Raw genomic sequence first — 10,455 nt, forward strand, 5'->3', positions numbered from 1 at the left:
GATATGGCCAGGAATATGGCAGGATCACAGGCAAGATGGAAGGCAGGATGACAGGCAGGGATATGGGCAGGATGGAAGGCAGGGATACAGGCAGGAATATAGCAGGATCACAGGCCGGGGCTGCAGGCAGGGATACAGGCAGGATCACAGGCAGGGATACAGGCAGGATGGAGGCAAGGATACGGACAGAAATACAGGCAGGGATGCAGGAGGGATACAGGTAAGTATACAGCAGGAATACAGGCAGGGATACGGCAGGAATACAGCAGGGATATAGCAGGGATGCAGGCAGGGATACAGCCGGGATACAGGCAGGGACACAGCCGGGATACAGGAGGAATACAGGCAGGGATACAGCAGATCACAGCCAGGGATACAGCAGGAATAGAGGCAGGTATACAGAAGGAATACAGGCAGGGATACAGCAGGGATACAGGAGGAATACAGGCAGGGATACAGCAGATCACAGCCAGGGATACAGCAGGAATAGAGGCAGGTATACAGAAGGAATACAGGCAGGGATACAGCAGGGATACAGGAGGAATACAGGCAGGGATACAGCAGATCACAGCCAGGGATACAGCAGGAATAGAGGCAGGTATACAGAAGGAATACAGGCAGGGATACAGCAGGGATACAGGAGGAATACAGGCAGGGATACAGCAGATCACAGCCAGGGATACAGCAGGAATAGAGGCAGGTATACAGAAGGAATACAGGCAGGGATACAGCAGGGATACAGGAGGAATACAGGCAGGGATACAGCAGATCACGGGGGGGGGGGGGGCGGGGGGGGGGCCCCCGCAACGAGCTCCATCCCCCCGCAACGAGCTCCATCCCCCCGCCAGGGCCCGGGGGGTGTCCGGGCACCGCTCGCCTTCCGCTCCCATCACCGCTATTTTTAAACTGCCCTTTGATTTTAAATACCTCGTCCTTGTCCCCCCCCAGCTCTGAAAATCGCGGGAGGGAACGGGCCTGGTGAGGTCAGGGGGGAGCATCAGGTGTGTGCCCGGGGGGGGGAAACACTGGCTGGGTATCCCGGGAAATTCCCTGGGCACATCCAGGGCTTCCCCTGGGGATGCAAAATTTTCCCTCGGGAATTTTAAATTGGGACTTTTTTTTTTTCTACTTTTTTTTTTCGGGCAAGGCGCCCGCTCCCTGCGCCCCGATCCAGTGAATCCCGATCCTGCTCGGGTGCATCCACGTCCCTGACCTCATTCATTCCACGGATGCTCCGAATTACCTATCCTTGTGCTCCCTCCTGGCTCGGGAGAGTGCCGGTGGGATGGCAGGAATTCCGCTGGGGAGATCCCTCCGGATGCTTTCCCTGCTCCGAGCGGCACTGCTGGCCATGAGACCCCCCCTTTCTGCCCAATATCACCCTTTTTGCCACCTGCTGCCAGGACCGTGCTGCCGCCGGCGCTGGGCAGAGCCCCCACTGCCCGAGGGCCGCTCCGTCCTCCCTCTCCCGGGAATCTCTGGACCAGGGTCCATCCCGCCTGTCCCCGGTGCCGGGACGCGGCCGAGCCCAGCACAGCCTGGCACCGGGTGCTCCACCGGCAGCCTGGCCAGTGGGCAGACCCAAACGGCAGCAGAATTAACAGAATTAACAGAATTAACAGAATTTGAGGTCCGTATTGGGATGCACACGGAGTTGTTCTGGAGGGGAATGGCTGAGAGAGCAGGAGACCCACACCACAACCCACACCTCCACCCTTACCCAAGGAGACCCACACCTCCACCCTTACCCACTGCTCTGCCCTGGGCCACAAATTCACGTTTTTACCACTAAAGTGAGGCCCAATAGTCCCCACCAGCCTGTGCCTGAACCGGAGAGGGAGACGGTTATAGCGTAACGCCTTCATCTTACCTTCTGCCTCGGGGGGACACCTGGCCTGGGACATCTCTGCTGTGGTGCCCACCAAGGCTGCTCTCCGTGCCGGGGCACGGGGCACGCTGGTGTCTGCTGCTCGTGCACACTCGTGTGCTGCGGTCTCGTCCTCGTGACCTGGCGGGGCACACGACCTCTCTGCTCCTCTCGCCGTTAATCCCAGGCCTTGGTTCCTGCAGGGAGGGACAGAGAGGAGCTGGTGGTCCCCACGTCAGGGGGGAGGTACGATGTGCACCTGGGGCGCAGGCAGCGCGTGGCCGTGTACTGGGAGGAGGAGGTCTCCGAAGTGCGGCGCTGCACCTGGTTCTACAAGGGAGACAAGGACAACAAGTACATTCCTTACTCGGAGACCTTCAGCGAAGAGCTGGAGGTAAAGTGGCCTCTCCTGGCACCTCCCCTCTTTCCAAGAAGCATCTTGGCTCCTCAGTGTCAAATACTGGCCCCCACGTCCCACCCAAACCACCATGGTCATGCCAGAGGACGTGAACTCAAGAGAGGGTTTGGAGTGATGTTTTCCCACCTGATTAACAGAAATTAAACACTGCCCCTGCCTGCCTCCCAGCCTGCTGGAGCTGGGTGTTCTCCCCTTCCTCCTGCTCTCCTCCTGCCCCGGTGCCATCCTTCTGTGGCATGTTCCTGGCTGCTCTCCTCATGCCGTGTGGCTCTGGCCGAGCTTCCAGCCTGGCTCCAGCAGCTCTTGTGCTGGTTCTTCCTGGCCCTGTCTGCTCCGTGACCATCCTCGTGAGAATTGTCCTCCCCAGGCTCAGGGTGTCACCAAACCCAGGGGAGATGTGAACACAAACAAAGAGGAATCATCACCACCAGCAACCACTGAACGAAGCCTTAGAGACTTGAGTGGTCTGGACTGTGAATAGATGGAGACTTTCTTTGGAAAGATATATATATATTTAAAAATATACATCTTTACCACAACCTGTATTGTGATGTACCAAAAAATACCCTTCTGAATTGCTGGGGGAGGCTTTTGCTGCTGCCTCCTGGAAGCTCCCTGCTGGGTGATACTCAGGTGACCCTCTTGTTCCCCCAGTGTGACCTGGCTCATTCCTCTGCCTCTTTCGCAAAACGTGTTGATAAGAGACACCATAAAATGGGTGGGGAATGTCCCGCATGGTTGAATATTCATGGCAGTGCCTTCAGCTGACTCACAGAGGGTGTTCTTTTCCTCAGGAGGCCTACATGGTTGCTGTGACCCTGGACGAGTGGAAGAAGAAACTGGAGTCCCCGAGCCGGGAGATCATTATTTTGCACAACCCCAAGGTGAGGAGGACGTGGTGGTCTCAGTGCTCACCAGCAAGGACTTCTCTCGAGGGCCTGGCTTTATGCTGGTTCTTTTAACCACATCTGCTGAGAAACCAACTCAAATTGGACCAGCAGAATGTCCCAACGCCGTTCCCCTGGCTGAGCTGCCCCAGAGCAGGGGGTGATGCCAGCAGAGACCCTGCCTCACACCTTCCCCTTCCTTTTCACCACCCCTTTGTGTGAGGGGCTCGTGGGCTGGTACCACCCGGTGCCACTTACCAGTGGTTGTGGCACAATTTCTGCCCCTGTAGCCCCAGAACGTGGCAGGGTTTAATGAGAGGCTCCTCTCCTTCCCAGCTGATGGTGCACTACCATCCCGTTGCCTCCTCCGATGACTGGGGCTCGACCCCTACGGAACAAGGTCGGCCTCGGACTGTGAAGAGAGGAGTGGAGAACATCGCTGCCGAGATCCCCAACGGTGAGCTGGCTTCTCCACTGTGGCACAATTTCTGCCCCTGTAGCCCCAGAACGTGGCAGGGTTTAATGAGAGGCTCCTCTCCTTCCCAGCTGATGGTGCACTACCATCCCGTTGCCTCCTCCGATGACTGGGGCTCGACCCCTACGGAACAAGGTCGGCCTCGGACTGTGAAGAGAGGAGTGGAGAACATCGCTGCCGAGATCCCCAACGGTGAGCTGGCTTCTCCATCCCCCCGCCAAACCTACCCAGTCTGCTTCCCAACCCATTTTCTTAAAGGGACTGAGAGATGCTTCCACCGTCCTTTAAATGAAGGGCACAGCTAGAAGCTTTGTGCCAAAAGGAACGGGATGGTTTTCAGAAACCTTCCCAGCACCAGAGCACTAGGTAATGAACCTGTAAATGAACGAGCAGAGGTGGCAGAGATCCGGGGGGGGAAGCAGTTCCAGCCCCCGCACTGAGAGCAGAGCTGTGGAAAGCGCTGCGGTGCCTGCAATTCACCCCGAGGTCTTGGCATCTGCGCTGGTAAAGGAGGAGTTTCTTTCCATGGTGGGGACACAGGGACACCTCCCTTACCCACACGCAGGGGACTTTCTGGCCCACGTGCCCTCCCCGTCCCTGGAGCTGTGGGTCAGCTCTGCCCCCCACAACTGTCCCCGAGCTCCCGGTCCGGCCCCAGGATTGTCCCCGTGGTGAGGACAGGCAGTTTCTCCCGTCCAACCCCTTCATTTCCATGCCCACACGCCTCCGGGAAGGTGTGTATGCAAAGTGGGGTGTGTGGGAGGCAGAGAACAAGGTGTAACATCACCTGGTGTCTACCTGAGGCTGCGGGGCCGGGGGGCTCGGCATGGGGTGGCTGGACCCCCATCCTCTGCTCCTGCCCTCTCCCACCCCAAACGTGCCCCATGGCTGGGTAGGTGTCACCACGAGGACCACCCGTTCCCGCTGGAGCGAGGATGGTGACACACGGGGGGACGAGCCACCTCGCCTTCCTCCATCCACCCTCACCCTCCTGGGTCCCTCCCGGGGTGGGCAGCTGCATTTCATAGAATCATAGAATGGTTCGGGTTGGAAGGGACCTCAAAGACCATCGAGTTCCAACCCCCCTGCCCTGGGCAGGGACACCTCCCACTAGGGCAGGTTGCTCAAGGCCCCATCCAGCCTGGCCTTGAACCCCTCCAGGGATGGGGCAGCCACAACTTCCCTGGGCAACCTGTTCCAGTGCCTCACCACCCTCATAGTAGTAGCAGGAGAAAAACCAAAGAAAGGTGAGAAATCCCACTGCCCCCCCCGGCACAAACCCAGCCCCTGACCCACGGGTTGGTACCGTGAGGGGAGGAGGGGAGGCTCCTGGGGAGTGTGTGGTTCCAGCGGGTCAGTTCCCCGCTCAGCGATGTCCGTCCCGTGCTCTGAGCCCTTCTCTCCCCCTCAGGGGAGCCCCTGCAAATCGACCACCTGGTTTTCGTGGTGCACGGCATCGGCCCCGCCTGTGACATCCGCTTCAGGAGCATCGTGCAGTGCGGTAGGTGTGGGGTCCGGCCGGGTCCCCCTTCCCACACCCCCCTCTGCGCTGTCAGAGAGCCCTCACACCACCTGAAATCCCACCACCCGGGAAGGTTTGGGCAACCACTTTCCTCCACACCATGTTCTGCTGCCGCTCGAAATAGGGAGTTTCCCCAATCGGATACAGATTTTCTGAGAAACTGTCCCAACCCCCTGAACTCACCAGTCACCTGCTCCATCTGTCCCCATGGGTTCATCCCAGTGGGTGAAGTCCAACACCCCAATCCAGCCTCCTCTGGAATGGTTTCAGCCCCAAAGCAGGGACGCTCCTTCTGGCTGAGGATGTTCCCAAGCTGCGGTGCCTGGAGGCCAGGAGAGCGTGTGAGGAAGCACCGCTGGTCCTACACCCCGCTCCAGGCATCCACCGTCCTCAGTGTTGGTGAGAGGACACGGAGCCAAGGGACTCTGCTCTGACCTGCCCGTTGGTGGGTCAAGCTCTGGGTGCTTTGGTTCAGGAGAGGTGATCACGGCAACTGCCTGGAAGCCCCACACGATGCAACCTGTAGAAATCAAGGCAGCAGGGATTTTCCAGGGCAGACAGGCATTAGTTCCTATAAAACACACCTCTGCCTTGATGCAGCCTCTTCTTCCCCGTGTCCATCTGATGAAGCTCTTTCCAAGGCTGCTGACCGTCTGAAATGGAGGAGACGGGCCCCTCTCCCTTAGAACCAGCCATTTCATGTTCACCTCCTCCCTTGGGCTTCCCTTTCTAGCACGTGCACCTTTGCAGCAGATTGTTGTTTTTTAAATTCCCTGAAGCCCCTTTCTTATCCCGACTGCCGCGGTAAAGCCCTGCCCGGGTGGGAAGGTGGCTGCTTCCAGCTGGGACAGGGAAATCCCATAAACACACGTGGAAGGACACGGAGCCTTCCCCTGATCTTGTAGTTAAAGATCCAAGGTCTTAGGGCAGCAGCAGCAGCAGATTAAAGACCCTGGTGGGATTTCCCCCGGTAATGATCTTTCCTTTTATCTTATTAAGCGCCGTTGCCGGGGGAGCCTGTCCTGCACCCGGTGGGTCCCAGTAACGAGCTGGATCCCAGTAACGAGCTCCTGCTCTTTTCCAGTGAACGACTTCAGGAACGTTTCCCTCAGCATGCTGCAGGCACACTTCAAGAAGGCCCAGGAGCAGCAGCAGATCGGGCGCGTGGAGTTCCTCCCTGTCAACTGGCACAGCTCCCTCCACTCCACCGGGGTGGACGTGTAAGTGTCGTGTGTCCCCCCAACCCCTGCAGCCCCCTCCTCGGCTCCCCTGGGAATGGCACAAACCCCACAGACCCCTCCTCTGGCATAAACTCCACTTTTCCGGGTGGCAAAGGGAGGGTGGTGAGCACTTAGGGCTGGGATGGTGCAGAGCGGGGGCTGTGGGCATCCCCACCTCGCTAATGGCCTCTGGAAGCCGAGCACCCCGTCTTTGCTGGAGCAGAGCCCCAGGGAGGGCAGAGAGCAGGGGTCCTGGGGAACAGGGCAGAGAGCAGGGGTCCTGGGGAACAGGGCAGGCTCTTTATTCCTGCCTGGAACGTGAGCGCCGTGCTCTGCCTCCCGCCTCCGAGGGTCTGCCTTACAGCGTTATGTCCTTGGGGATGGTGGAAATCCTTCTCCGACCTCACACTTTGCTTTAGGAGCATGGTGGGGTCCACCAGCACCTCCAACTGCAGCCCCCTCTCTGCTCTTTGTGCCCCCAACAGCGCTCTTTATTCCTGCCTGGAACGTGAGCGCCGTGCTCTGCCTCCCGCCTCCGAGGGTCTGCCTTACAGCGTTATGTCCTTGGGGATGGTGGAAATCCTTCTCCGACCTCACACTTTGCTTTAGGAGCATGGTGGGGTCCACCAGCACCTCCAACTGCAGCCCCCTCTCTGCTCTTTGTGCCCCCAACAGCGACCTGGAGCGAATCACTCTGCCCAGCATCAATCGCCTGCGTCACTTCATCAACGACACCATCCTGGACGTTTTCTTCTACAACAGCTCCACCTATTGCCAGACCATCGTGGACACCGTGGCCTTGTTCACCTCCTCCCTTGGGCTTCCCTTTCTAGCACGTGCACCTTTGCAGCAGATTGTTGTTTTTTAAATTCCCTGAAGCCCCTTTCTTATCCCGACTGCCGCGGTAAAGCCCTGCCCGGGTGGGAAGGTGGCTGCTTCCAGCTGGGACAGGGAAATCCCATAAACACACGTGGAAGGACACGGAGCCTTCCCCTGATCTTGTAGTTAAAGATCCAAGGTCTTAGGGCAGCAGCAGCAGCAGATTAAAGACCCTGGTGGGATTTCCCCCGGTAATGATCTTTCCTTTTATCTTATTAAGCGCCGTTGCCGCGGGAGCCTGTCCTGCACCCGGTGGGTCCCAGTAACGAGCTGGATCCCAGTAACGAGCTCCTGCTCTTTTCCAGTGAACGACTTCAGGAACGTTTCCCTCAGCATGCTGCAGGCACACTTCAAGAAGGCCCAGGAGCAGCAGCAGATCGGGCGCGTGGAGTTCCTCCCTGTCAACTGGCACAGCTCCCTCCACTCCACCGGGGTGGACGTGTAAGTGTCGTGTGTCCCCCCAACCCCTGCAGCCCCCTCCTCGGCTCCCCTGGGAATGGCACAAACCCCACAGACCCCTCCTCTGGCATAAACTCCACTTTTCCGGGTGGCAAAGGGAGGGTGGTGAGCACTTAGGGCTGGGATGGTGCAGAGGGGGGGCTGTGGGCATCCCCCCCTTGCTAATGGCCTCTGGAAGCCGAGCACCCCGTCTTTGCTGGAGCAGAGCCGCAGGGAGGGCAGAGAGCAGGGGTCCTGGGGAACAGGACAGAGAGCAGGGGTCCTGGGGAACAGGGCAAGCTCTTTATTCCCATCTGGAATGTGAGCGCCGTGCTCTGCCTTCCCTCTCCGAGGGTCTGTGTTACAGCGTTATGTCCTTGGGGATGGTGGAAATCCTTCTCCGACCTCACACTTTGCTTTAGGAGCGTGGTGGGGTCCACCAGCACCTCCAACTGCAGCCCCCTCTCTGCTCTTTGTGCCCCCAACAGCGACCTGGAGCGAATCACTCTGCCCAGCATCAATCGCCTGCGTCACTTCATCAACGACACCATCCTGGACGTTTTCTTCTACAACAGCTCCACCTATTGCCAGACCATCGTGGACACCGTGGCCTCCGAAATGAACCGCCTCTACCAGCTCTTCCTCCAGAGGAACCCCCTCTTCAAAGGAGGGGTCTCCATTGCCGGGCACAGCTTGGGTAATCTTGGGGTGGGGGTCTGCCCTGCGGGTCCCCTCAACGTCACCGGGGAGGGTTCCCAGAAAGGAGGTGGCTTTGGGCTTTTCCCCCATGAGCTGCTGATGCTCTCTCTGCCTGCGACTGGTTTCTAGGGTCGCTGATTTTGTTCGATCTCCTGACAAACCAGAAGGCTGCTCCCGAGGAGGACGAGCACAGCCAGGAGGTACGTGGCATCTGGTGGCAGCTGGAGGCCCCGGGTGCCCCCGTAGCCGTGCCAGGGCAGCCTCACACCGACCTCCCGCCTCTGCGGCTGCCTGGGGAGGGGGGAGAGACCCCAAAACGCACGGGAGAAAATCAGCGAGCAAAAAGCATCATCCCTGACGGCTCTTTTCACAGGGGTCCAGGATGGCACAAACCCCACAGACCCCTCCTCTGGCATAAACTCCACTTTTCCGGGTGGCAAAGGGAGGGTGGTGAGCACTTAGGGCTGGGATGGTGCAGAGCGGGGGCTGTGGGCATCCCCACCTCGCTAATGGCCTCTGGAAGCCGAGCACCCCGTCTTTGCTGGAGCAGAGCCCCAGGGAGGGCAGAGAGCAGGGGTCCTGGGGAACAGGGCAGAGAGCAGGGGTCCTGGGGAACAGGGCAGGCTCTTTATTCCTGCCTGGAACGTGAGCGCCGTGCTCTGCCTCCCGCCTCCGAGGGTCTGCCTTACAGCGTTATGTCCTTGGGGATGGTGGAAATCCTTCTCCGACCTCACACTTTGCTTTAGGAGCATGGTGGGGTCCACCAGCACCTCCAACTGCAGCCCCCTCTCTGCTCTTTGTGCCCCCAACAGCGACCTGGAGCGAATCACTCTGCCCAGCATCAATCGCCTGCGTCACTTCATCAACGACACCATCCTGGACGTTTTCTTCTACAACAGCTCCACCTATTGCCAGACCATCGTGGACACCGTGGCCTCCGAAATGAACCGCCTCTACCAGCTCTTCCTCCAGAGGAACCCCCTCTTCAAAGGAGGGGTCTCCATTGCCGGGCACAGCTTGGGTAATCTTGGGGTGGGGGTCTGCCCTGCGGGTCCCCTCAACGTCACCGGGGAGGGTTCCCAGAAAGGAGGTGGCTTTGGGCTTTTCCCCCATGAGCTGCTGATGCTCTCTCTGCCTGCGACTGGTTTCTAGGGTCGCTGATTTTGTTCGATCTCCTGACAAACCAGAAGGCTGCTCCCGAGGAGGACGAGCACAGCCAGGAGGTACGTGGCATCTGGTGGCAGCTGGAGGCCCCGGGTGCCCCCGTAGCCGTGCCAGGGCAGCCTCACACCGACCTCCCGCCTCTGCGGCTGCCTGGGGAGGGGGGAGAGACCCCAAAACGCACGGGAGAAAATCAGCGAGCAAAAAGCATCATCCCTGACGGCTCTTTTCACAGGGGTCCAGGACAACCTCAAGCAACAGGGGCATCGAGGCCGTAAAAGAAATTCTGAAGAAGCTGGAGTTGTCCGAATATTGTGATGTTTTCGAGAAGGAGAAAATGGACAGGCAAGCGCTGGTGAGGAGCTCTCCTGCTTTGCTGCCTCTTGCTTGTCTCTTCTTTGTGCTTCTTCCCAGTCCTCCCACCCTCTGCACGTCTTCCCAGTCCTGAGTCACCGGCACAGGGAATGTCTCTGAGGAGTGCAGCAGGAACAGAACTATGGAGAACAGAAATCCCTTCACTGCACACCCCTCTCTGCTCCCACACTCATACCTGGGCTGCTTATTTTCCAGTTCTTGTGCACGGAGAAGAACCTCAAAGAAATGGGGATTCCCTTAGGACCAAGAATGAAGATCCTTCATTACATCAGCTCCAAGGCGGAGATGCAGGTTTGTCTTCTGCACGGCTCCTGCTCACCCAGGTCCATCCTGTCGCTCCCAGACAAGGAGCAGCCCACGATCAGTCCCCGAGGGCCCTGACCTCCTCCTCCTCAGCCATCCTGGCTCGGGTGGCTCTCACGGGCTCGTGTTTGCCCTGGGGACTGCACTGCTGCAGCATCACTTCATCCCGTGGCCTGTAAGGCAGAGCAGGAGGACTAGTTAGTGGTGGTAG

At 58.8% G+C, this 10,455-nt stretch overlaps 1 protein-coding gene across 1 annotated transcript in view; it reads left to right on the forward strand.

The window, feature by feature from the left end:
- DDHD2 (DDHD domain containing 2) overlaps positions 1 to 10,455 on the forward strand; it is a 14,819-nt gene that overhangs the window by 1,306 nt on the left and 3,058 nt on the right. The window contains exons 2-10 of the mRNA XM_014958407.1: positions 2,055 to 2,261; positions 3,080 to 3,169; positions 3,509 to 3,629; positions 5,059 to 5,148; positions 6,254 to 6,389; positions 8,195 to 8,403; positions 8,535 to 8,605; positions 9,802 to 9,921; positions 10,137 to 10,232. Coding sequence (XP_014813893.1) covers positions 2,055 to 2,261; positions 3,080 to 3,169; positions 3,509 to 3,629; positions 5,059 to 5,148; positions 6,254 to 6,389; positions 8,195 to 8,403; positions 8,535 to 8,605; positions 9,802 to 9,921; positions 10,137 to 10,232 — 1,140 coding nt within the window. The remainder of the gene's footprint in view (positions 1 to 2,054; positions 2,262 to 3,079; positions 3,170 to 3,508; positions 3,630 to 5,058; positions 5,149 to 6,253; positions 6,390 to 8,194; positions 8,404 to 8,534; positions 8,606 to 9,801; positions 9,922 to 10,136; positions 10,233 to 10,455) is intronic.

The sequence above is a fragment of the Calidris pugnax genome, unplaced genomic scaffold (genome assembly GCF_001431845.1).
Source record: "Calidris pugnax isolate Ruff unplaced genomic scaffold, ASM143184v1 scaffold280, whole genome shotgun sequence".
Classification (NCBI taxonomy): domain Eukaryota; kingdom Metazoa; phylum Chordata; class Aves; order Charadriiformes; family Scolopacidae; genus Calidris; species Calidris pugnax.